Consider the following 22,417-nt stretch of genomic DNA (forward strand, 5'->3'; position numbering starts at 1 on the left):
TGGTCTGCCCACCACGGCCTAATGGGAACTCGAATCGATTTTGCATTCTCTAGGATACTGATAATCCCACACGAGACTCTTATTCAGTCACGGTGAACAATGTAGACATGGGAAGTGCTTTTTATAAACTGAAATGGGGATTATTTGCAGGGGCTTGTTTTGACTGCAAAAAATTTGGACACATGGCTTCACAGCTTGATTTGGTTGACCTTTGGAAGGAATTGCAGCCTTTGTCACCTGGATACACCTTCCAACATAACGCCCTTTCTTCTTATCAGGCACGTCTGGATCGATGGTACAGTGTAGCTCCGCAACAAAATGGTGATGTTACATGCAAAATGTGGATTGACTATGCCTTCGTGCATTCAGATCATGCACCTCTATGGTTGCGGTTATCCTTTCATGATATGCCAGATGATAGATTGCCACAAAGGTGACATCTAATCGTGAAAAATAGCTATTTGCAACATGCTGCTTTCAAGGCCATGGTTACTGAAGCATCTCATTCTCTGTCTTCTCGCAGCCATATTCATATTGATGATGCATGGGATTCTTTTGTTTCCAAAATGCAAGTTGTGATTAGAGGTTATGGCAAGTCTTACATGAAGACTCTGAGGGAAACTATTGCTCAGGCCAAATTCACTTGTCAGGACCTCACTGAACTCAGCCATCTTCGTTCGTTATCCCTGCATGAGCAAACAACACTATGCCAAGCTAGACATTGTCTTAAACTCAATTATCACAGGAAACTGGCTAAATGGGAGACTAGATCAAGACAAAGAGCCTTTACAGATAAAGGTTGCTCTTCCAAACAATTTTTCAAAAGCTTGCATCAGAAGAGATTAAAAACAGAAATTTGCAAGGTGCTTATGCCTGATGGATCATGGACCACCTCACGGTCACAGCTTGCTCTTGTTTGTGTGCATCATTTCTCTCAGCAGTTTGGTTCTACAATTCCTCCCTCACAACAGGTTTTGGTTGCACGAAATTTACTGTTAAAGCATGTTTCTCCTATTATTTCCACTACTCAAGCTTTGGAATTAGAGGAACCTTTTACTGAGAGGGAATTGTCAGATGCAATCAAATCTTGTGGCAAATGGAAATCTCCAGGATGGGATGGTCTTACAGTTGAGTTTTTTCTAGAATATTGGCCTCTTTTGAAGCATACATTGCTACATATGGTGAATGCTGCATGGCAAAATCAAAAAATGCCAGACACATGGAAGAGAGGTCTTGTTAAACTCCTTCCAAAAAAGCAAATTTGTGAATCTTTGGCCGACTGGAGACCTATCACCCTTATGCCAGTCATTTACAAAGTTACTACCAAAATGATTGTCGATCGGCTAAAGGGGTTTTTACATGATGGGTTGCATCCTGCCCAATATGGCTTTGTCCCGCGTAGGCATATCACAGATAACATTGCTAATGCCTATGTTGGAATTGAATATGCCAAATACACGCAACAGGATGTTTTGTTATTGCAAGTTGATATTGCCAAAGCCTTTGATACTGTTAAGTGGGATTTTATTTCATCGACTATGCAGGCATTGGGATTTGGCACAAAAATGCAGCAAGTTATCACTTGGCTATATCAAGATAGTAAAGCTGCCTGCATACTTTCAGGGGATATTTCTACATCCTGGACTCTTGGTTGTTCTGTTAGGCAAGGATGTCCCCTAAGAGCTTTACTTTTTGCCATAGCCACTCATCCAATGCTTCAATATCTGGACCACCTTTTGGACACTGACCAGTTGCACGGTTTGGAGATTCCCGGCAGTCATAGCATGATCGCTCAAGCATATGCTGATGATTCATTCTTTACCCCAAAAAATACTCGGAGTGATCTGTCCATGATTATGCAAGCTCTTTCTGCATACGGATTGGCTGCTGGTCTTCGGGTCAATTTTCAGAAATCAAAATTGTTGCCGTTACATGCTCATGACTGGCACAGTCTTTTGTGGCCTGGGGAAATTATCCCCGCTTCTCAATTGATTCGACATCTTGGCTATCCTCTAGGTTGGGGACTCACCTATTCCCAACAAACTGATTGGGTGCTAACAAAGTTGAGGGCAAAGCTTGAATATTGGAAGCTTGCAACTTGGCCATTACATGTTCGTTTGCGAATCACACAATCCATTTTGATAGCATACATACAATTTTATCTGCCTCTCATTATCTTGACTAAGGCAGATCTGGTTTCCTTTATGTCAGCTATCATGGAAATTTTCATGTGTTCAAAAAATGGCAAGAAAAGTCCTAGATTACTCTCTATGCATCGTCTCTGTTCTCCAAAGATGCACGGGGGTCTAAACATTCTCAATATTCAAATGCATTTACTTGCTCACAGAGGGAAAATGATGTTGCAGTTAATGCAAGGAGATCAGCCTTGGGCTTTCATGATCCGCTCTCTCTTATTACATATTCATACTTTTGCCTTTGGGCATTGGCAGCCTACTCAGTGGGATTTCCTATTTGGCTCTATCCAAGGCAAGATCAGAGGCTGCCCTTTTGTCTCTCACCTGCTTCTTGATTGGAAACATATTTTATCCCACTTGGAATGGAATGGCCGAGATTCTCTATCGGGAAATTCTTTGAGGGCTGAGAATATTTATTGGTCTAAAGTATTCCACCCTTCTTTGGCCATACAAGAACCTAGACGTTCTTATTTTCTCTCTTTCAAAGGCATTTAAACTGTGGCGGATGTACTTCAGGATGATGGCACACTTTTGTCCTTTTCTATGGCTGCTAGCAAATACGGTTTGGGAGCTCATTATCGTCCTTTATGGCATAGGATTTCAGCAATGCTTCAACCGTTCTTGCCGGTACCTCGTTTGGAACTTCGGAATAGGCTTGAGGATTGGATTTTACACCCTTCTTCCTCTTCAGCCCATCCCTTGAAGCTCTCACATATCACAGTGTCATCTCTGTATAAAGTATTATTACTTCCGCCTTGGATTTAGGACAAAGCAAATACTGTTTGGCATATGGATCGCCCACTAAAGTGGTGGAGAAAAAGGCTGTGTCTTCTTTGGCATTACAAAGTCCCTCTTCGGCAACAGCTTTTCCTTTGGCGAGTCCTGCTTGGCATTTTTCCATCTGGCCAGTTACTCGCACGTAGACATATTGCTCCAGCTGTTTGTCACAGATGCCTGCACTCTACTGAATCTGTGCTTCACATCTTTTGTTCTGTCCACACACTTGTGACTTCATCGCTCTCATCCGACAGAGGCTTCGAGCGATATTTCCTGCTGTTACTTTTGGCAGGTTTTTCTGGTTGTTTGGTTTTCATCCAACGAGACAGGGTTTTGACTTATTTTTTGTATGGGTACGCTACTGGGTACTATGGACTCTATGGATGGACAGAAATCATAGAGTCTTTGGTGATCCACTATTTTCATCTTTTGTCTTTTTCAAACGATCTCTGCAGCAATCATTCTATGATTGCGTTCAGACTCGTTTGATTGATCAGGATGTATATACAGCTTATACTGAGATCTTCAGTTGAGTAGTAGTTACTCCATTTTCGAAGTAACTATGAATGTAATTATTTTACAGCAATAAAAGATTTCTTCCCACAAAAAAAAAAAAAAAAGTGTGTGTGTGTGATTGAGGTGGATGATATCTCTGATCCTGTCAAGGAATATGCCAAGCATGCCATTATTATTTTATTTCCTGGACATATGCCTACTACTGCGGATGTGGGCAATTGCTTGACTAGAACCCTGGGTGGGTGTTATGTCAAAAAAGTCCACTATGCAACGAGGGGTTTTTTTGAGATCATCATGGCTGATGAAGAGCACAGACAGGTTTTACTGGAGCTCTCTCCGCTCTTCTATGGCCAGCAGATGGTCCATGTCTTGCCCTAGTCTCCTACCAGGGATTATCAGGCATTGATTTGACACCGTTACCCTGTATGGGTAGAGGTTGACGATTTTCCTCAGTGCATGGCTTCTCAATTGCCAAAATTACAGCTTCTCTTGGCAAGGTGGTTTGTCCACCAAGACCAAACGGCAATTCGAATCGCTTTTGCATTTTGTGGGACACAGATAATACCACCCCGGCTTCTTATTCGGTTACTGTCAATAATGTTTCCATGGGTAGTGCTTTTTACAAGCTGAAATGGGGGCTGTATGAAGGAGCTTGCTTTGAATGCAAGCAGTTTGGGCATATGGCTTCACATTGCCCTTCTTGAGCTCCCAAACTACCAACAACTGAAACAATCCCGCCTCCAAGTAAGAATTCAAATGCCTCTTTTGTGATGAAAAACAAAGGGGTCAAACAGTTCTTTGTTGTCCAGGATAAAGGCAAAGCCCTAGCTGCCTCGAATGCTCCTGCTCCTCTTTCTATGCCTTCGGCATCTCAGCCTCAAGTGAAGGGCAAAAATTTGGATGAAGTATGGAAAACTCCTCGAAAAGTTGTCACTCCTAGGAGACCTTTGCCATCCAGGACTTGGAATGGTTCATCCTCACAGGGCAAAACCCCCACTGAAAATTCTGCAATCGGTTTGACTGGGGCAGCAATCTCACTGCAAATCGTACCCTCTTTCCATAGAGGAAGTTGCTCCTCTCTTGTCTTCTCTCTCTGTGAGAATGGGAGAGAGAGAGCAAATGAGAGAACAAGCGCAGGAGAGTGTGAGAGCTGAAAATGTAGTTGCAATGAGATGAGAGTGATACAACTGAGTAGAGTGATGGGTTTTGTCCAAGTGACAAAACCTTATCACTTCACTAACCATAGTTAGTGAACTAACTGTGGTTAGGGAGAAAAACCTCTAAGTGAGGGAAAAGTGTCCCTAGCCTACTTATTACATTACATTGGTCACTGCTAAATTATAGCAATAATTCTAACACCCCCCTGCAGTGCCAATGTCATGTACAAGGAAAAGATCAATCACCAAAAGGAGATAAGTTCAGGGCACTGCGAAATGCCTCAAACTTTTCACGTGGAAGTGCTTTGGTGAAAATGTCTGCAACATTGTCATGTGTTGACACATAGATCATGCTGATCTCTCCTGCATGCAACTTCTCTCTAACGTAGTGATAGTGAACCTCAATGTGCTTCGTGCGAGCATGAAACACAGGATTCTTTGCCACTGCAATAGCACTCTGACTATCAGTGAGAATTGGAGAAGGACCCTCCAATGAAAGATGAAGATCAGCAAATAAACGATGCAGCCAAAACATTCAACTGTCACTATGAAAGCTGCCCTGTACTCAGCTTCACATGAAGAGGTAGCCACTGTAGATTGTTTCTTGCTCAACCAAGAAATACAAGCTTTCCCCAGAAAGAAACAATTGCCACTTGTGTACTGCCTAGTGTCATAATATTCAGCCCAATCTGAGTCACTATAGGCATGCATCTGCAAGTCACCCCCCCGGGAAACATCAAGCCAAAAGAGTTGGTACCTTGCAAATAACGGAAGATGCGTTTTACAGCCTGCCAATGCATAGTCTTTGGGCTTTGCATATATCTGCTCACCTGATAAACTGCAAACTGAATGTCAGGTCGTGTATTGCAGAGATAAATGAGGCATCCAAGAGCCTGACTGTAGAGTGTGACATCAAATGATTCACCTACTTCATGCATTGTAAGCTTCAGCCCCAGCTCCATGGGAGTAGCTATGGGCTTACAATCCTGCATGTTGAATCTGTCCAAGAGTTTTTGCACATACTTGGATTGAGACATACCGATGCCACTTTGCTCTTGAGTGAACTGGATCCCCAAATAAAAGTGTAGCAGCCCCAAATCTGACATGTCAAAAGTGGTCTGCAATTCAGCTTTAAAATCTGCAATATTATCTTCATTTGACCCTGTGAGCAGTAAGTCATCTACATAAAGAATGATGACTAAAATATCCCCCCCATCCTTCTTGATGTAGAGGGTGCTTTCAGTTGGACTGTTGTGCAGCCCCTTGCTGGTCAGAAAGGCATGAATCTTTGCATACCATGCACGTGGGGCCTGTTTCAGCCCATACAAAGCTTTATTCAGCTTGCATACCTGAAGTGCATTTCCTAAGATTTCAAAGCTTGGAGGTTGTTTGACATAAACCTCTTCCAACAAGTCTCCATTAAGGAAGGCTGTTTTTGTGTCCAACTGATGAACATTCCACTGAAAATTTGCAGCCATTGCTATGACTGACTGGATGGTTGTCATTCTGGATGTAGGAGCAAAAGTCTCCTCATAGTCTATGCCCTTTTTCTGAGCATATCCTTTTGCGACCAGCCTTGCCTTGTACCTGTCAATGGTGCCATCGGGCTTTCTTTTAACTTTGAAAACCCACCGCATACCTATGGCATGTTTACCTGGTGGCAAATCGACAACTTCCCATGTCTGATTTTTCTCAATGGACTGCAACTCATCGCATGGCATTCATCCAATGCACATTATCCTGTGCCTCTTCAAATGTCTCAGGTTCCTCCTCATCAAGAAGAGTACCTGCATAAGCTGATTCAACTGAAAGAGCACCTCCCCCATGCCTTGCTGCACTCCGAGTTCTGCCAGGTAATGGAGCATCAATTTTACTCTCCCTGAGAGTCTGTAACAGCCAATTTGGGACTGTTTTTACTGCATGTATGTCTGCAATTTCTTGCTGAACAACCTCTTCCACGGCTTGTGGAGGTGGTATGACATCCTGTGGCTGAATCGGAGCATGTGGAGGTATCTGAAAATTCTGATTTTCATCAGATATATCAGCAGGGGAACCCAAGGCAATGGGTAGTAACCCCTCAAAGACATCACCGGAAGAAGAAGGCATATCAAATTCAGCTTGAGTGTGAGCTGAATTTTCTGAAAATATTACATCTCTACTGACAATGATCTTGCGTGTGACAGGATTGTAGAGACGGTACCCCTAGCTTTCTGCACTGTACCCAACAAAAATGCATTTGATTGCCTTATCAGACAACTTATGCCGAAACTCAACAGGCACATGAGCATAAGCAAGGCATCCAAAGACACGGAAATGATCCACAGAAGGCTTTCTCCCTTGCCAAACTTCATAGGGAGTCTTGGTCTTCAAAGCTTTTGTGGGTGCCCGATTTAAAACATAATTGGCACACATGAGACCTTCAAGCCAAAATTTGTGAGGCAATTTTTTGCTTTTCAGCATACATCTATCCATCTCCATAAGAGTACGATTTTTTCTCTCAGCTTTCCCATTTTGCTGAGGAGTTAGCCCTTGTCTTTCAAAAAAGCATCAAAATCTGCAGACAAGTACTCCCCTCCTCTATCTGTGCGTAATGTCTGTATCTTGAGTCCGGATTCATTCTCAACCATGGCTACAAAGTGTTTGAAGACCATAAACACTTCTGATTTGCGTTTCAGCCCATAAACCCAAGTGTAGTTGGAGTAGTCATCTATAAAAGTGACAAAGTAAAGATGACCACCCAATGATGGAGTCCTCATGGGACCACACACATCACTATGGATAAGCTGTAATTTTCGAACAGCTTTAACTGATCCATCCTTCTTAAAAGGAGATCTGTGCATTTTACCAAGAATGCACCCTTCACAGGCATGTGGAGGAGGTGTTTCAAGAGGAGGCAATGCATCAATCAACCATGGCATGTTTTTGAAGCGTCATCAAGCTGCCATAATGCATGTGTCGATATCTCGCGTGCCATAACTCCGCATTCTGCATAGCCGCAGTAGGAGTGGAAACTGCAAGAGCATGTGCTGGTCTTTTCTCATACATGTCAAGCTGAAAAAGACCACGCAACAGAGTGCCAGACAATCTCAAGGCATAGTCATGCTCTCTATCATGGACTGCACACTTGTCATCTTCAAAAATGACTTGAAATCCAAAGAGTGGACACTGAAAGTAGATTTTTTGTGATACCAGGCACATACAAGACATCAGAAATTCTGAATGTTGAACCATCAATGGCTGTAAGTTCAACTTCTCCTGTACCACGGACTGAATAGGAGGAGTTGTTGGCACATGTGACCTTTTTACCAACAGGTGGTGGATGCAGAGATGTGAAGAGACACTTCTTGGAAGTGATATGCTTTGAGGCACCGCTGTCAAACTACCATGTATTATGTGTCTCATTGACACTGAAAGCTGATGCATCCTTGGAAGAATCATAACTACATGTCAGAAAAGCATAAGTGTCATCATTACAAGTGGCTGTACTATCCCGAGCAGCCAACTGAGAGTCTGAAATGCAAGACAAGAAGGCATAGTCGTGCTCCACAAAGTTGGTTGTAGCTTGCTCATTGTCAGATGCATGAGGAGCTGAATCTGAGACAGCCATACCGGAGCTGTTTTTCTTTTCTTTTGCAAGCCTTTTCTTGCATTCTCCAATGTAGTGACCTGGCTTTTTGCAGTAATGACATATTCCCTTCTTCTTGGGCTTACCTGCATATAAAAATCGTTTTTGCATCTTATGGGATACTGATAGACCGACCCCTTCTTCTATTGCAGTTGAGATTGAGGGTGTTAATTTGGGCAAGAAATATTTCACCTTAAAATGGGGCATTTTTGCTGGAGCTTGTTTTTCTTGTCACAAATTTGGGCATCTTGCTTCGGAGTGTCCTTCTATCCTTCATCCACCTCCTCCAGCTGCTATTCCTCTGCCATCTAATAAAGGAGGTCAGAAGACATATGTGGAAAAGATTGAAGCTAAAGGAGCAAAGCCTTCAGTTCATACAGGGAGCCAGGCCAATTCAGCTCAAAATAAGGATAAAGGCAAAAGCAAGTTAGGAGAAAATATTTCATCATCTCATGAGGGATGGCAGACTGCAAAGAAGACGGTGCCTCTCAAACAAAGACCTCTCCAATCTCGTAATTGGGATGCCTCTGCTCCTTCTCTAGGACAATCTTCTACCTCTTCAAGCAGCCCCATCTCAAAGACTTGGGTCAACGCAGTCAAGAAGGGTCTTCCCCTTTGTGAAGAAGATGATATTATCAGGGAATTGGAAGCTGAGGGTCAGCAAGACCCTGTGGCAATGGCAGAGGCTTGAGGCCTCCCGCTCTTTCGGAGGACCGATCATTCTCTTGTATATATTTTCATGCGTGCTTCTCTTAAATGTTTTTCCTATAATATACAGGGCCTCTGCAACCAGAATAAATGGAGGCTTCTCTGGCATTATATAAATACAACTTTATAGGGAAACATTTGTCTGAGTCTTGGACTCTCGAACGTTCGGTTCGACAAGGATGTCCTCTCAGTGCCTTGCTTTATGCCATCGCTTCACATCCTTTGCTTCTTTATATGGATCACATGGTTGATACTCGACAGCTAGAGGGGCTTCAGATTTCTGGTTCACGACCCTTCATAGCGCAGGCCTATGCAGATGATTCATTCTTCATGCTAAGGAACAGTCCATTGGAGATTCGCCTCTTGATGGATACCCTTTCAGATTTTGGGTTGGCAGCTGGTCTTAAAATTAATTTTCAGAAATCAAAACTGTTGCCTCTCAAGCTTTGTGATTGGCATGCTATTCTGTGGCCAGGCCAGATTATTCAACCGGAAAATATAGTAAGACATTTGGGTTATCCTATTGGCTGGAAAATCAGTAATAAGCAACAAATGTTGTGGGTGTTCAACAAAATTCAGGACAAATTACAATATTGGAAGATTTCCACATGGCCTCTGCATGTACGGCTTCGAATTGTCCAGTCTATTGTTCTAGCTTATGTCCAGTTCTACCTTCCTCTTTTACATTGGTCATCTCGAGATCTCTCATCTTTTATGTCTCAAGCCATGGAGATTTTTTGGAAAACCAAGCTTCATAAAAAAGCTTTACGGTTGCTCAAAATGGACTTGCTTTGCTCACCCAGAATGCATGGTGGTTTGAATATAATAAACATCAAATATCATGTGTTGGCTAGAAAGATCACTATGCTCAAAACATTCTTTCAACAAGAGCAGCCTTGGTCTATTATGCTAGCAATTTTGTGTGGTCAGATGCGCACACATGCTTATGAACATTGGATAGTAGATCCATCGGAAGTAGTACTTGGAAAATTTCAAGGTAAAATCCCTGGTTGTCCATTTTCTAATTCCTTGATTCAGGATTGGAAGCAAGTACTCTCTCACATCAAATGGTCTCCTCATCCTGCTTCTCTAGCATCATCACTCAGATTGGAGAGTATTCATTGGAGTGCTGTGTTTTCCTCTCCCCTTGCTGTTCAACAACCCATCAGAGCTTACAATCTTATGAAAATGGGTATCCGGTTCATTGATGACGTTGTAGATATGCAAGGAAATATTCTCCTTTTTCCAGCAGCATGTAGACAATACAATCTGGCAATGCATCATAGACCTATTTGGAAAGCTATTGCTGATCTCCTACTTCCTCTGGTTCCGATTCCGACATTGAATGGCAGTGACAGGCTTCAAGATTGGCACCTTCAGTCTTCAAGTCCAAGCATTTCTTCTAAGCCTTTGCAGTCATTGACATCTATACAGGCTTATAGATTAATATTACCTCCTCCTTGGATTGCCCATCATGCTAATTCTTTATGGCATCTGAACAAATCATTAGCCTGGTAGAAAGGAAGATTGCAAATGATATGGAAGTTGAAAATGCCATTGAAGCAAAGACTATTCCTATGGAGATGTATTGTTGGTATTCTCCCAGTGGGAGTGAAATTGGCTAAACGACGATTAGCTTCACCTCTCTGTCCAAGATGTCACCTTGCATCGGAGAGTATTCCGCATTTATTGTGGTTTTGTTCATATTCCAGAGACCTTCTAGATAGAATCTCCTATTTTTTATCTCTCAGATTTCCAGCACACAGGTTCTACAGGTTTTTCTGGATGTATGGCAAACTATCAGCTTCTTTGTCACAGTATTCTCTCTTCTTCCACTGGATCAGATACTGGGCCTTATGGACCCTCTGGCTGCAGCGCATCCAAGCATATCTGAATTCTCCTCTTCAGCATCCTTATGAGTTTTTCAGAGCCTCATTAAGGCAGTCTTTATATGATGCCTTACATGAGGAAGATTTGGATGTTTCTTGTATTCAACTTTTCTTTTACTGTTTCTGATGGATAGGGCTGTAGCTCTATTTTGAGCACGGCCTGGATGTAAATGAATGTTTTATAATATAAGTATCTTGGTTTTACAAAAAAAAAAAAGTGTGTGTGCACTTGCAAGCTAGGAGAGTTATTTGTATGGGTGGCCTTCTTTTACCACTGCGGTTCTGTTTTGTTTGTCATCCAATCTTTTTTATAAATTGTGAATGGCATTAGTCACTGAATCTTTCTATGTTTAAAAATGCCTTTTCAGTTCTGTTGGTCACCCAATCTCAAAATAACCTTTGTTAGCAACTGGCTCTTTCTATGTCAAAAACAGCCTTTTCCTTGTTGTTTTTCAAACAATTTCTTGGCACGGTCAGCAGTTGATAATGCATAATCCACTCAGCATTGTATAAGGAAGCCAAGTTTGTATTTAACTCGTGTCCATGGTCTGCAATCATGTAGGAGTTCCAATCACATTTCATAATTTGAGGTTTGGAGACATTAATTGTTAATTATTTGGGACCAGGACAATCAGAATTGGTACCTAGACCTTCTCATGGAAGAACACGCCACATGGGACCTACTTCAAACAGAATTCAAACATTGCCTTCAAATAGAGCAGGCTAAGGGCAATGTTCTTAAGTTTCAGTATAATGTTTTGGAACCTCTTGTAATGATTGTTAAGGCTTCTCATTTGTGTGGAGGATATTACATGTAATCCTTTCACTGCGTGTAGCCTCCCTCTGTACGTGTTTAAAATGTCAATATATAAAAATGCAAACAAGTCTTGTAAACATCGTACGCGGACCGTGGTCACTGGCGGCTGCTCACATGTAGTTTGCCCCCTCTCCCCCCCCCCCAAAAAAAAGAACAACTCCCCACAAAGAACATGTTTAAACTGAGATGCTAAGAAGTTGAGAAAGTCGAGGTAAAGAAGATATCTAGGTTCTATTAAGTCTTGAATTCTGTGTAGTTTGCTCTCACAAGTGACCTAAACCCTAGTACAAATTCCTGCAAGCAAACTATGAATAGCTTTTGCCAATCTGTGCAACAAATTTGAACCAATAATTAAATTCTCTTGATCACAAGGCTAACCAAGATTCTCATTACCAATGGATCCTCAAAAAGTCCTGTTGTAACATTGCAGCGGCCTCCTCCAGATATTTTCACCTGTTGTCAAAAACAATATATGCACAACTGAACAACTTCAAAAGCATTCTACTTAGACATTGTAGAAAACACGGTTATTATATAATGCTTACATGTTTGTATTGCGGGCCCTAATGAGAAATGAGCTTCTTGGAACAAATGAAATTGTATTAGCCAATATACAGCAATAGAGAACATGAATGAGTACGCTGTAAGAATTAGATTTTTTGCATCAACATTACAAATCAACCTTACTCGAAGAAGAGGTCTGTTTTCGGTAGGCCTTGGAAGGTTGAATACATGTGTTTCAGTTGCTGGTCAAATAAATTCATAATTAGATTTTTTGCATCAACATTACAAATCAACCTTACTCGAAGAAGAGGTCCGTTTTCGGTAGGCCTTGGAAGGTTGAATACATGTGTTTCAGTTGCTTGTAAGAATTAGATTTTTTGCATCAACCTTACAAATCAACCTTACTCGAAGAAGAGGTCTGTTTTCGGTAGGCCTTGGAAGGTTGAATACATGTGTTTCAGTTGCTGGTCAAATAAATTCATAATGGTGGCTGCTCAGCAACCCATAGAGGAAAATGATGGACTCATTACTTAATATTACCTAAGGAGCTGGACAGAGAGCTGCTAAGACAAAAGGGCTAATAGAGGCGAGATGATGCCTTACCAAATCGGTATAGTGACTAGTGCTTGACACATGGCAGCTGTCTGATCAGACTGATAAATGTCATTTTTGTGTACACAGAATAGCTGCTATTAAACATGTTACCTATTCTTATGTCCTATAAACTAGGCTAATGCCTTGATTGCTGTAGACAAGATACTTTATACTCAGAATGAGAAGAAGAAATTACAACAAAAAGCAGGAATAGGCCCATAGACATCATAGAACACTCCATAAGTCGACAGCCAATAAATCTAGAGACTGGAATCCTGGTAACAAACATTCTTACTCTGGCCGTCTGTACATACTTCTCGCTTATATTGACTTCATACCCCTTTTAGAGGATCGTGCTGCCTTGTCACCCGCTCAATACACGAGGCTGCCATTCACGCTTTCCCCCACACCACCCGCCCACCACCCCCTGGAACCGTACCCTGTAATAGTTGGTACGATGATGAGTGTAAGGCTTTACGCCGTCAACTCAGATTCGAAACCAAAAACAGTCTTCCGAGCGCACCAGATACGCTACGCGAATACCGTAGACTGATACGGAGGAAGAAACTAGACTTCGTTTGTCGGAACGAGGAGGAGCTATTAAACACTTTGTTTAGTAACAACTCTAAGGACTTATGGCGGAGATTTCTAGAAGGACGGTCCCCTCTGCCACTCACTGACACTCAGATCTTGTTTGATTATGCACGCACACTTTATGACATCCCAAATCAGCCAGTCCCTAACCTCTCACACATGCCTCGTCCCACATCCTGCACCCTCTTCACTAGAGGAGGGGTAAAGGATGCCGTAATGAAACTTCATAATGGCCGAGTGAAGGATCATGAGGAGCTATGCACTGAGTTCATTGCATATGGGATTAATCTCCTAGCCCCAATCTTAGCAAAGCTTTTTAATGAAGCTGTTTGTTTGGGATTTCCACACACTTGGACCATTAACACTATCTCACCCATTCACAAGGCAGGGGATCCCATGAGCCCGGAGAACTACAAGACCGTTATGATTGGACATGTCATGTCCAAGATTTATGCATCAGTACTCGATTCCGAGGTTAGCAGACTTGCAGAGTGTCGAGGACTTAGAGCAGCACGGCAGGCCGGATTCCGGCGTGATCATGGAACCATGGACCACATTCTCACGCTCAAATGTATCATCAAGGAGGCGAGGTCACAGAAGCAGAGGGTTTATTGTTGCTTTGTGGATTTCCGCAAGGCATTTAACACGGTTCCAAGAGCATGCCTCATACGGTGCCTACAAGACTTGGGTTATGACCAGGGGATCATTTGGACTGTCATGGCACTTTACGAGAGAGTTTCAGGCAGAGTTCGGACAGGATCCGGGTGGACAGACGAGATCATGAGCACCATCGGGGTCAAACAAGGGTGTCCTTTGTTGCCTACCTTGTTTGGCCTCTACATTGACGAGCTTGAGACAGTGATGCAGACACAGGGGGGTGTAGGTTGCTCTCTTGCGGGCACGCTGATCCAGATTTTGCTCTACGCAGATGACATGGCTCTCTTGTCTTCCTCAGCAGAGGGGCTTCAGAGACACCTAGACGCACTACAGTCCTTTTGTGAGTCTCATGATTTGAAGGTCAACCTGGGTAAAACCAAGGTCATGATCTTCAATACATCTCAAGCCATCATGCATCAGGAGCAGTTCACATTTGCGGGGTCATCTGTTGAGATAGTTTCATCATACACTTATCTTGGGGTTATCTTCTCCGGACCCAACTTCACTATGAGACCCACGATGCAGGCACGCTTGAGTAGAGGGTATGCTTCATTGGCCAGACTAGAGAGGCAGTGCTTTTGCTCGCACTTTCAGGATCCACGCACCAAGGGGTTGCTTTTTAACTCCTTGGTCGCCCAGCAAGGATGTACGGCAGTCCTTGTTGGGGGCCAGACTTGTCAGAAACAGAGTGGGCCCGTGTGGAGCGGCTACAGGTTCTCATGTTATCACGGATGATTCGTAATAAGTCATCCGTTCCTCACCAAATCATTCAGGCTGAGTTTGGGTCACCCCCTTTACAGCTAGATGATGCATTTCAAGTCATCACGTATCTGTACCGAGTTAGGGAATATGGGGATTATACCTCGGGGCATAGCAGGCTACCATGGATAGCTCTATCCTCTTCTATGGCACTTGCAGCAAGAGGAGACCAGAGGTGCTGGTATGCACGTACAGAGAGATGGTTTGAGCGAATGGGACTCCACATGGATAGACTACCTTCCTTCCAGTACAACATGGATGCTCCCTTTTCTCCCCTCTTATCACACGAGGTCAACCAGGTTATCCGTGAGGATCTACTACAGCTACACACATTTTAGACCTGGTTGGGACCGAGTGAACTCCCAGTGAAGCTTAGCTTCTACAGAGATCACTTCTTACATATCACAGCGGAGGGTTTCATTGACCCACCAGGACACGCAGATTCACCTACCCCACTCGCTGAGGATCTCTCTTGGGTAGTTCCGGGTCTCTTCAAACTTCGCATCAAGAGCAGCAAAGCAGAGCAACTACCCAAGGAGAGACGCATATGCACACTGTGTGGCATGCAGGAGGTTGAGACAGAGGAGCATTTCATCTTCAGGTGTCCTGTGTACTATGAGATCCGAGGGCGTTTCTACTGCCTCTTCAGGGATAGTTATGGGATTTTGGCCTGTTTCCTCTCCTACCCAGACCAGCGGTGTTTGGCAGCTTTCATTCATGAGGCACTTAGACACCATGAGAGAATACTCCGAGCACGGAGACAGGAGCAGACTTCTTCCTCGGCTGATCCCTCTCAGAGCTCTATCACGGAGTTCTTTTAGCTAGATCACATGGACCCCCACGAGACGAGGCCTCGACATGACCGTGACCCGGAGCCTGTGACCTAACAGCTCAGACAGAGGGTCGACACACAGATCACACTTGGGGACATCCCCTCCTTGTTTAGAGTCGGAGCCCAGAGTCGGAGCCCAACTGATGGCGGTCACAGTAGCCCTGGTCAGACGCAGAGCTACGACCAGGAGACGTGCTAGGACCGCACCTCTGAGTGGCCGACAGCACTCTATTGCCGACTTCATGCCTCCACTGCCTCATCCATCCTGATATCTTGTTACTGCCGATGATGATGATGATATTGATGACGATGCTGAGATTGATATATAGTCGACCATCGACATGACTATGTTGTACTTAGGACTTAGTACTACCATTCTGCATTCTTGCATTTTGCATTGGTATGGACGCTCATTTAGTAGCTCCACTACCACAGCTTGTTGTATCAGGATTTTCACAATCTCATAGACCCATCGGTCTTCCGAAGACTTTAATAAACTTTCTTTCTTTCTTTCTTTCTCAGGTAGTCCTTGAGACTTATATTTATATAGGTGATGACTTTGCCTGCCAAAATCTAATTCTGAATTCCAAATTCTGCTCTCCAATGAAGTTCATATGGTTCAGCTCCAATCACCCATAAGTGATAGGAGATAGCTCATCATGAACATGTAGATCAGACCTTTGATAAAGGAGAAAAGTCCAAATCATTGGCCACAAGCATTTTGAGAGAATTATACGTATGCTTATGTAGTTTTCCCCCTCCTGAAACTCTTGGACTGCCAAGTGACAACAAAGGGGGCAACGTGTATGGAGGTTCCCACACCTCCGCCATAGGGGCATTGTGGCTACGTTTGCAGCCATGCATAGACAATTCTATTGACCTGACATGAAAAAGGACACCGCTACCTACATTTTAGCTTGTCTATCATGTCAAAAAGCCAAGCATGACAGAGGAAAACCCAAAGGTTTGACCTTTACCCATTCCTAAAAGGCCTTGGGAACACATCACCGTGGATTTCATTACTGGAATTCCCAAGACAAACCAAGTCCATGATATGATTTGGTACTTTATTCCTTGTAGAAAAAACCTCAAAGCAGTTAAAGCCGCACATTTATATCCGACACATCTTCAGATACCACGGGATGCCCAGATATTCTAAGTTTGCGAGTAACTTTTGGCAAGCTTTGTTTGAAAATCTTGGAACGATTCTATTTCTTCAGCCTTCCACCCCCAACTTGATGGCCAGACTGAAGTTATAAATAACACCCTCTTGTGTTTGCTTAAAATTTATGTTCATGCTCAACAAACCATGTGGGAAAAGTATCTCCATATTGTAGAGTTTGCCTACAATACCACCATCCATTTTTCCACTGGAAAGACCTCTTTTGAGATTATCTATGGAAGATCCTTACCAACTTCTCTAATGCAAACTAAATAGAAGATCTTTGATGCTGATCAATTCATTGAGGACTATGACTATGCTTATGCCACGGTCCGTACAACCATTCAGAAAGCTCAAGAAAAACAAAGGACAACCGCCAATAAAAGACAGAGGGCTTTTGAAGTCAAAGATGGACAATGGGTGCTGTTAAAGTTTGACAAATCCGGTTAAAAACTAAGGTGGGCCAAAGAAAATATACCTAAAACTCTCTTTCATGCATTATGGACACTTTAAAGTGTTGCAGGTAATCAACAATGTCACAGTTCAATCAAGCCTTCCAACCCACTGGAAGATCCACAATGCTTTCCGGATCAGCTTGATGAAACCCTCTGCTAGGGAGCCACCTCAAGAGCCAAGTCTTCAAGACCGACCCAAAGTTGAAGACAATGAGATAATTTTGATCCCGGAGCAGGTCATCTTCCACGACTTCACCATTGGAAGACGAGGAAAGAATCGAAAGATGCATCTTCTTAAGTTTAGGGGATTTCCATCCACAGATGCAAAATGGATAAAAAGAGCTATGTGTTGGGATATGTGTGATCAAGGGCTTGCTAGGTGCATGTGCGCATCCACTAGCAGTCATATGGTTGTGTGTGTGTGTAGGAGAGGAAAGGAGAAGTGTGTGTGTGTACGTGCGAGTACTAGGTGATCTAGTACACTAGTCTATGTGTGTGAGTCTTGTGTGAGTCTTGTGTGAGTGTGTGTGTAGTGTGTGTGTGTACATGCGTGATGTGTGTGTGGTGTGTGTGTGAGTGTGTGTGTGTGGTGTTGGTGGTGTGTGCGTGTGTGTGTGTGTGTGTGTGTGTGTTGGAGAGAGTGTGTGTGAGAGAGCGTGAAAGAGCGTGAGAGAGGAGGTCGATGCAAAGCCAGGTCCCCGTACAGCTCCCTTTCCGTCCGTACATCTGTACGGACGCCGTACGGTTGTACGGCGTTGTACGCACAGTTTCTACTCATCCCTGCGGCGTCTCGTCTGAACCCGCTGATGTTCACCTCGCCATCGAATTTCCCCTTCTGAACTTCCCTCTGTTCGTCCGTACCTCCTTGCCTCTTCCGTACAGTATCGCCCCTTCGTGTCCCGTCAGCCTCTCTTTTTCGTACATTTCTGTCTATCTTCTCTGTGTCCGTATTCCGTAAGGTTCAGTCATCTTTTCCTTATCTCCGTACAGGGCCTCCGTACGTCCGTACATCCCTAGCTCCTCCGTACAGATTAGCCCCATCGTGTCCCCTCAGCGCCTCTGTTCCGTACAGTTCTGTCAGCTTCTCCGTGTCAATATTCCGTACTATTTTGTCGCTTCTCCGTACATCTGTACGTACCACACTCCGGTGTCCCTTCCGTACAGTTCTGCCAGCTTTTCCTTTCGTCAATATAGTGCTTCAGTCCTCTCTCTTTCTCATCGCTTGATATCTGTTGAATCCCTTAGCCTCCATGGCAGAAGCAAACAAGTATTATGTCAAGAGAGCACTCTCTCCTGAACTCAAACGACAATCAAGGGAAACCTCTCCCCCCATAGCTCCTTCATCTGAAGATGCTTCCTATGTGTTTGATGTGTTGAATGAGGATTTTCAACAAAGTAGAAGGGAATGGATTCAACCTGCTCCGGAACTCACTTACAAAATGAAGTTGCCTTCTCTTGTGCATCCTTTGAAGAAGCTCTCTCAAACTGCAGTGATCATCTTTTTCCCAGGCAAAATTCCCTCTGCTAATGATGTGGGACAATGGGTGAATTCTCTCCTAGGTGGATGCTATGTAGAAGGAGTCTATTTTGCCTCCCGAGGATTTTATGAAGTACATCTTTTGGATGCCTTGACAAAACAAAAGATGTTGGAAATGTCTCCTTTATTTTTTGGTCGACAAATGGTGCATATCCTGCCCTGGTCCCCTAATAAGGACTATCAGAACCTCATCAAGCATCATTGCCCTGTATGGGTTGAAGTGGTTTATTTTCCAGATTACATGAGAACAGAGCTTCCAGGTTTAGCTATGACATTGGGACAAGTGATCTGTCCTCCTCGTCCCACAGGTAATAAAAATCGTTTTTGCATCTTGTGGGATACTGATAGACCGACCCCCTCCTCTATTGCAGTTGAGATTGAGCGTGTTAATTTGGGAAAGAAATATTTCACTTTAAAATGGGGCATTTTTGCTAGAGCTTGTTTTTCTTGTCACAAGTTTGGGCATCTTGCTTCAGAGTGTCCCTCTATCCTTCATCCACCTCCTCCAGCAGCTATTCCTCTGCCATCTAATAAAAGAGGTCAGAAGACATATGTGGAAAAGATTGAAGCTAAAGGAGCAAAGCCTTCAGTTCATACAGGGAGCCAGGCCAATTCAGCTCAAAATAAGGATAAAGGCAAAAGCAAGTTAGGGGAAAATAACCCATCTTCTCATGAGGGATGGCAGACTGAAAAGAAGACGGTGCCCCTCAAACAAAGACCGCTCCAATCTCGTAATTGGGATGCCTCTGCTCCTTCTCCAGGACAATCTTCTACCTCTCCAAGCAACCCCATCTCAAAGGCATGGGTTAATGCAGTCAAGAAGGGTCTTCCCCTTTGTGAAGAAGATGATATTATCAGGGAATTGGATGCTGAGGGTCAGCAAGACCCTGTGGCAATGGCAGAGGCTTGAGGCCTCCTGTTCTTTTTTAGGACCGAACATCTCTTGTATATATTTTCATGCGTGCTTCTCTCAAATGTTTTTCCTATAATATACAGGGCCTCTGCAACCAGAATAAATGGAGGCTTTTATGGCATTATATAAATGCAACTCATCCGGATGTTGTGTGTCTACAAGAGCATAATCAGCATTTTTTGGCTGGCCAGCATGGGTTTTTTTCTGGATATGATATATTTTATTCAGGATCTGAACAGTTCTCTGGGCTGTGCATTTTAGCCAGACATGATCTGCAACCCTGGATAGCATATAATGATCTTGGTGAACGATGGATGATTATCCAATGTATGATTAATGGAGAGATTTTTGAAATAGGATCTTTGTATGCTTCTCAAAATTCAGCTTCAAGAGCTCAAATGTGGAACTCCATCAAGCAATATCCTTGGTCTTCAAATGCACTACTTTGTGGTGATTTCAACAATTCTCCTCACTGGAAGGACAACACTACACATAAATCCCATATGCTGCCCTCTGAAATTCAGCAATGGGAACATATGACATCATCTCTTCAATTTGCAGATTTACAGTTATGGGATTTACATATCATCATAATGCTTTCATAGAATATTGGGCCAGGCTTGATAGATTTTATCTCATTCATGCTCAGCAATATGATGAATATACATGTCAAATGCGGACTGATTATTCACAGCAATTATCTGATCATACTCCACTATGGCTCATCCTTTCTTTTGGTATGCCTCTGGATGACTTGCAGCTCTCTTCAGTCAGAAATTTACAGGTCAATCAATTATATCTCTCTCATGAAAATTTCCAGCATATGATCAGATTGGCTTGCAGAGGCCATTGCTTTCCCATGCTCAGGAGGATCTGGACTTTGCTTGGACCTCTTTCATACATCGTATTCAAAATGTCATTAAGGAATATGGAATATGGTACATGGCAGAAACCAGACAACATATCCAGTGGGCAAAATCATACAAGCAGTATTTGGTACAGATTAGTCATCAAAGATCTCTATCTGATTATGAGCAGCATTTATTGTCTTGTGCTTCCTCCATAATTGATGCCAATGATAAACGCAAGTTGTCCAAATGGCAGATCCGGGCCAAAGCTAAACCTATGCTAGATAAGGGCTGTTCCTCGAAATCTTTTTTTCGGAACTTACATGCACATAGACAAAGCCAATCTATCATGAGGGTCAGGAAACCAGACGACCTTTGGACCCAGACTCTATCTCACCTAGAAAAACCATGTTTGGATCATTTTCAGCTTCTCTTTTCTCAGCCATCTTCTTCTACACCTCAGGTTATTTCAGCCCGTAACAGATTTACCGAGTTTGTTTCTCCTATTGTCTCCTTGCAAAAAGCCTCAATGCTAGAAATGTCTTTTTCAGATGTTGAATTGGATGAAGCTCTTAGGCATTTGGGTAAACATAAATCCCCTGGCTGGGATGGTCTGACGGTTGAATTTTTTGAAGCCTTTTGGCCTGAACTGAAGGGTCCAATTCTGCAGTTTATAAATGTAGCCTGGCAGCATCAACATCTTCCCTCAGCTTGGAAGCATGATCTGGTTAAGCTTGTGCCCAAAAACTCTCTATGTGAGACTATGGATGACTGGAGGCCCATCACTTTGATGCCGGTTATATACAAACTGATTGCCAAAATGTTGGTACATCGGATAAAGGATATCCTTCATGAAGGCCTTCATCCCAGGCAATATGGTTTTGTTGCTAGACGGCACATACATGACAATATCTCTAACACTATCATCGCAATGGAATATGCAAAATATTCATATCAAGATGTGTTGGTCATGCAGGTGGATGTGGCGAAGGTTTTTGATACAGTACAGTGGGATTATGTTTCTCAAATCATGTTAAAACTTGGTTTTGGGCCAAAGCTAGTTAATGTCATATATTGGCTTTACTCAGATTCCACTGCACAATGCTTTATAGGGAATCATTTGTCTGAGTCTTGGACTCTCGAACGCTCAGTTCGACAGGGATGCCCTCTCAGTGCTTTGCTTTATGCCATTGCTTCACATCCTTTGCTGCTTTATATGGATCACATGGTTGATACTGGACAGCTAGAGGGGCTTCAAATTTCTGGTTCACGACCCTTCATTGCACATGCCTATGCAGATGATTCATTCTTCATGCCAAAGAATAGTCCTTTGGAGATTCGCCTCTTGATGGATACCCTTTCAGAATTTGGGTTAGCAGCTGGTCTTAAAATTAATTTTCAAAAATCAAAACTCTTGCCTCTCAAGCATTGTGACTGGCATGCTATCTTGTGGCCAGGCCAGATTGTTTATCCGGAAAACATAGTAAGACATTTGGGCTATCCCATTGGCTGGAAAATCAGCAATAAGCAACAAATGTCCTGGGTGGCAAACAAAATTCAGAACAAATTAGAATATTGGAAGATCTCCACTTGGCCTCTGCATGTACGGCTTCGAATTGTCCAGTCTATTGTTCTAGCTTATGTCCAGTTCTATCTTCCTCTATTACATTGGTCATCTCGAGATCTCACTTCCTTTGTCTCAAGCCATGGAGATTTTTTGGAAAACAAAGCTTCATAAAAAAGCTTTACGGCTGCTCAAAATGGACTTGCTCTGCTCACCAAGAATGCATGGTGGTTTGAATATAATAAACATCAAATTTCATGTGTTAGCAAGAAAGATCACTATGCTCAAGACATTTTTTGAACAAGAGCAGCCTT

General features: G+C 43.1%; 1 protein-coding gene across 6 annotated transcripts in view; it reads right to left on the reverse strand.

The window, feature by feature from the left end:
- LOC147899032 (FAD/NAD(P)-binding oxidoreductase family protein) overlaps window positions 1-22,417 on the reverse strand; it is a 133,446-nt gene that overhangs the window by 47,996 nt on the left and 63,033 nt on the right. For 5 of the 6 annotated variants that reach the window (XR_015541407.1, XR_015541405.1, XR_015541403.1 and 2 more), the window contains one exon: window positions 12,078-12,137. The exons of the other annotated variant lie outside the window; for it this stretch is intronic. Coding sequence is in view for 1 of the 5 variants with exons in the window: in XM_087377975.1 (XP_087234101.1) it covers window positions 12,078-12,137 (60 nt within the window). In the remaining 4 variants the exon portion in view is untranslated. The remainder of the gene's footprint in view (window positions 1-12,077; window positions 12,138-22,417) is intronic. 6 annotated transcript variants of the gene reach the window in all.

Source organism: Dipteris shenzhenensis, chromosome 8 (assembly GCF_047967505.1).
Source record: "Dipteris shenzhenensis isolate YYH24624 ecotype China chromosome 8, Dip_SZ_1.0, whole genome shotgun sequence".
NCBI lineage: Eukaryota > Viridiplantae > Streptophyta > Polypodiopsida > Gleicheniales > Dipteridaceae > Dipteris > Dipteris shenzhenensis.